The sequence below is a fragment of the Penaeus vannamei genome, chromosome 9 (assembly GCF_042767895.1).
Source record: "Penaeus vannamei isolate JL-2024 chromosome 9, ASM4276789v1, whole genome shotgun sequence".
In the NCBI taxonomy this organism is placed as follows: Eukaryota; Metazoa; Arthropoda; class Malacostraca; order Decapoda; family Penaeidae; genus Penaeus; species Penaeus vannamei.
This window is the reverse complement of record NC_091557.1, coordinates 13,513,825-13,518,824: the sequence shown is the minus strand read 5'-3', so window position 1 is coordinate 13,518,824 and position 5,000 is coordinate 13,513,825. Positions and strand designations below refer to the sequence as shown.

General features: G+C 30.3%; 1 protein-coding gene across 1 annotated transcript in view; it reads right to left on the bottom strand.

The window, feature by feature from the left end:
- Nucleotides 1-5,000, bottom strand: part of LOC113823999 (malonyl-CoA decarboxylase, mitochondrial) — a 20,443-nt gene that overhangs the window by 10,483 nt on the left and 4,960 nt on the right. Inside the window, exons 2-6 of the mRNA XM_027376735.2 lie at nt 2,381-2,648; nt 2,007-2,145; nt 1,561-1,712; nt 928-1,083; nt 288-486 (exon numbers count right to left, since the gene is read on the bottom strand). Coding sequence (XP_027232536.2) covers nt 288-486; nt 928-1,083; nt 1,561-1,712; nt 2,007-2,145; nt 2,381-2,648 — 914 coding nt within the window. The remainder of the gene's footprint in view (nt 1-287; nt 487-927; nt 1,084-1,560; nt 1,713-2,006; nt 2,146-2,380; nt 2,649-5,000) is intronic.

Here is a 5,000-nt window from a genome sequence, read left to right as displayed (position 1 = left end):
GTTGCAACTTAAACTGTATGACGACCCAACCCTAATGCAAAGTTTTCATCAACTTTTCTACTTTACTAATGAAAGGTACCTAAAAATCACATTTTTCTTAACTCATTTAGGGTCTAGTCCTGTCTGATCTGAATATTTTTCCAGAATCATCTTAATCTTAAACATTTACAATATAAACCTGGTTTCATTTTAAAGAATCATAGTACTTGCATTTGAGTGATAATTAAGAAACACAGCTAATCATTATACATATAAAAAGCTACTTCAGCGACAAAAGAACAACTTACCATAAGAAGGAGCTCTTGAGGTTTTCAATATCTTTGCCATTGAATTTGATATTTCATTAGTTAAGAAGATATGGAGGACAACCAGAGGCTCATTAGGCATGCAGGAGTGGGTGAATATGAAACACCTGCGATATGGTCCAACACGACGTTTCAGATCTGTCCAGTTGCGGACAGGATGTACAGCCTCATACTCAGAGACCTACACAACAAAAATATAAGAAAAATATAATACAATCAATGCTGTTTTGAACACTACAGCTACTTATATTTATACTTGGAAGTAACTATTATCTAGCAATAAGAATTTTAACATAAACCTATTCATCAGCTACAGTATTAACTACTTCTCTGATATGCACTAGCCTACAAAATAAGTGAAATAATACCTAGAACTAAATATTTCTTACTGAAAAATTTGGATTTGAGGTTTATCTAAAAAAAAATCAGTGATACCTAAATTTCTTCATAAAAATATCAAACCATTGTATATCTGTCAAGAGACAATTTTTATCATATACTTAGGTCTAAATCTGGATATGATTTTTTGAAATCAGAAAACAAATTTATAAACCACTATCCACTGGTTCTGCAGAATATACTATGAAATAATAAAAATTTCAAACAAGGCCATACCACTCACCTTTTGCAGCATATTACAGGAGGATTCCCAAGTGATTCGCTGTACATTTAGAAGGCCAACAGTGAACCAGAGTGAGAGCAATTCTCGCAGTGTTGAATCAAGAGTCTTAAGAGCAGCTGAGTGAGTTGGGTCAGAGGAAGAAGTGTAAAGTGTTGTCTGAAATTTAAAAAGCTTATACAGTATTGCTTATTCCTATGTAAAATTAATAACGAGACAAAGACTCTACTTGCCCCCCTCAAGGTCCAGCTTATTTCCCCTAAGGGCAACAATTTACAACTTTTTAAAAACAAATTGCACCTATGTAAGACTGGTTATGCTTAATTATGCCTCCAGAATAATTTACTTTTCTTGATTTTTGTTCATTTCCCTCCTACCCACCCTTGCCCCCCAAGAAAAAGCTAATATGATGCCCCTGGTAGGCAGGAGAATGGTAGATAAAAAAAATCACGACTTGAATTCTTCCATATGGATAAAATCAATGAAGAGAATGATAGTTCACTGAAAAAAGACCAATACGATGATATAAAAATCTGGAGGAATTCTGAGCTTAATAAAAGCCTAGATAAATAAACCCAAATGAAATATTCTTCTTAAATTCCCCAAAGATCATCAGTACTAAGAGAAACATCTTACAAGCAAATCTTGGCGCATATCAACAAGGAACTTGACACCTCCTGAGAGCCGTGACACTTGAGATGCCACCCAGTGATGTGGTGGCTGCAGAGCTTGCCTTAGTCGGTCCTCCCAACGCATTAAGTGGGCATCCAGGTCAGCATCACTGGTCCCTTCCTATATGTATTTTATACAAATTTAAAAATGTATACACATATGTATATATATATATATATATATATATATATATATATATATATATATATATATATATATATATATATATATATATATTTGTATATATATATAAATATATATATATATATATATATATATAGTTCTTTCTGTAGTTGCTAACTTTTATAGATATCATATGCTAAGTTCATTTACAAAGAAAATTGTTAATATCAGTATATTAAACATGTATATAATTTCATAAACCGTAAAACACATCAACAATAAAAGACTTGCCTGTGGTCTTTGCTGAATCAGTTCTTGAACATTATTATGATCGATAGAAAGTGATGTTGCCATATAGATCAGAAAATCTGAGCGTTCATCTGACCCCAGCTGGGAGTAAAAGTAACACATTTCACGCATATCTTCCTGTAATAAAATAAAAATGTTGACATGTATCATGGAAAATGATGTGATAAACCCAAAACCTGATAATAAATAGCAACATTTCATATCTCTTACCATAATTTCTCTCCTCCAAGTAACAATAAATATAACAACTATAGCAATAATAATAATAATAATAATAATAATAATAATAATAATAATAATAATAACAACAACAATAACAACAAGAATAACAACAAAAACAACAAAAACTCACATCAATGGTCAGGACGCTATTCTTCGATCCACGTTTTGACACAGCACGGTGTAGAGTATCTTTTGCTGCCTGTAATAGACCTGAGGGAGAGTTTGGGGCAGGAGGAGAAGATGGAGGGGAGGGCATGGGAGATGGGAGAGGGGATGGAGTAAAGGGACGATCAGCTGAACAACTGAAGGAGGCCAAGGAGAATGGGGCGAGGGTGATACCCTTTCGGACTATTGGAATGGGAGCACTCATTCTGTTGGGATTTATGGGTTTACAGCATCTGAAAAGTAAATGCCACAGATTAATATTGATGCAACTGTGTAACACATGTTGTGGAGCAATCTGGGAGAAAAGGAACCAAATAAATGAAATATTGTACAAAACCAAGAGGGAAAACTTACAGCTGTTTTATGTGATATTTATAAAGCGTGGTTTACATATATTAATTTAACTTAAGAAGTAATCAATTATAAAAAAAAGTATAACCTATACATACACAACAGTATAACAACAGTATCAACAATGCCAAGGGTAATAATCATGATAATAAAAAATGCATAGACTAAAAAATAATAATAACAATGATAGTAATAATGACAGTGAATATAATAATAATGGTAATGATAAAAACAACAATAATGATAATGGTAATAATAATAACAATAATAATAACAACCATAAATACCAATACTTATAATGTCTATGGCATCAATAACAAAAAACAGCAGTGCTATCTAATATCATCATTATCCAAATCATCATCACAAAATAATCATAATAGTAGTAATAACTAATACTAACTACAATAATACTTTCTCATATTGTTAATAATAATAAAACAGTAATGATGATGATGATGTTCATAAATGATAATAATAATAAAGTTAATAATAATAATGTCAATAATAATAATAATAATAATAATAATAATAATAATAATAATGATAATGACAATTATAACAACAACAATAACAACAATAACAACAACAACAATAATAATAAGAAGAATACCAATAATAATAATTATAATATCATAAGAATACCAATAATAATGATAATAACAATAACAAGAATGATGATGATGATGAAAAAAACAGTAATAATAAGGATAAAACAATAATGATAATAATAATAAAAATAATGGTAACAATTATAATGATGGTAACAATAATAATATAAAAAATAATACCAATAATTATAATAATAACTATTATAATACCAATTATAATAATAATAATATCAATATTTACTATAATGATAATAATAATACTAATAAAAATGCTACTACTACAACTAATAATAATTACAATAATAAAAGTAATAAAAATGATGATGATCATACCAGCAAATAGATAATTATATCAGTATCAGAAATAAGAATAACAACACAATAAAAAATATAACGAAAGCTGAGATTTGTTAATCATAAATTAGTGTATCAACGGTTACTTCAAGTCACGAAATACCAAAGCTAATATACATCCATCTCTCAATGTTCCTTTTTGTGGGATTTTACTCACAAAAGTGGGGAAAAAAGTAAGCATCGTCTAAACTCAGGGGTAAAGAGGTTGAAGAAAAAAAGAAGAAATGTGAAGATCGACTAAATGTAGCAAAATGGAGGGACACATAATCATATAATTCATCTGGCTTTACAAACATCAACACATTTAATCAGGGAAAGAATTTTAAAAACGTAGTTTATGAAGGGAGAAGTAAAATACTAATGTCTTTCTTATAAAATGGAAGATTCAAAGGTCAAACTAAAGCAATGAAAAATTACGCACATGCAACTCACATGCACATACATAAAGACAGAAGGGGCAAGCATAAACATACCATGCATAAACACTGTGCAGAACATGCATAAAGATTTGGAGTTTTTTTAAAGCAACTTTCATTAAATAGAAGCTTTTTGCAAGAGCCTTTCACTTTACAATTATCTTTTTCAGGAACATTTGTACTATATGAACAACATTGCTTTTAAGGAATAAAACTAAAGAGTCATTTAATTTTCCTGTATATTTTCTGATAAAGTTCACAACCTTCTCTCAAACCAGTATCTACTTCAGTTTTAGTTGGATTATGCAACAACATTATGCAAGAACATTTTTATTTTTGTGATGCACATGTAAATTAATTTATCAATAAAATAAAACAGGAAAATAAAGCAACATCTTTTGGGAAGTCCAGACTATGAGGATTAGGTTCTATGAAAGTACTTGTTGCAGAGGTATTGTGCCAGCTCCAGTCTTTGAGATTTTCCAAATGCAATGCAACATTTTCCTCAGCCACAATGAGCTAAATAAAAGGATATAATAAAACTTTCCTTTTAAAATTCTGGATCTATCTCCAATAGCAGGAATCAAAACTTGCTTTCTAGATTACACAATAGCATGTCAAGATAAATACTTCACTATTCTACTTTCTTGCCACTAACCTGGAAACATTCTTGCTTTGAATGCTACAAGAGATCTTGTGAATATTAGGATCAAATAAGTCATTCAAAAGGCACAAGGAGAGACAGTATGATATATATCTATACATGCAGTAAGGTTATCTGTAGAATTAGCAGTGCAGGTTTTACCAAAATACTTTGGTATAAAACCCTCTGACTGTCAGAAGTGGTGGGGTA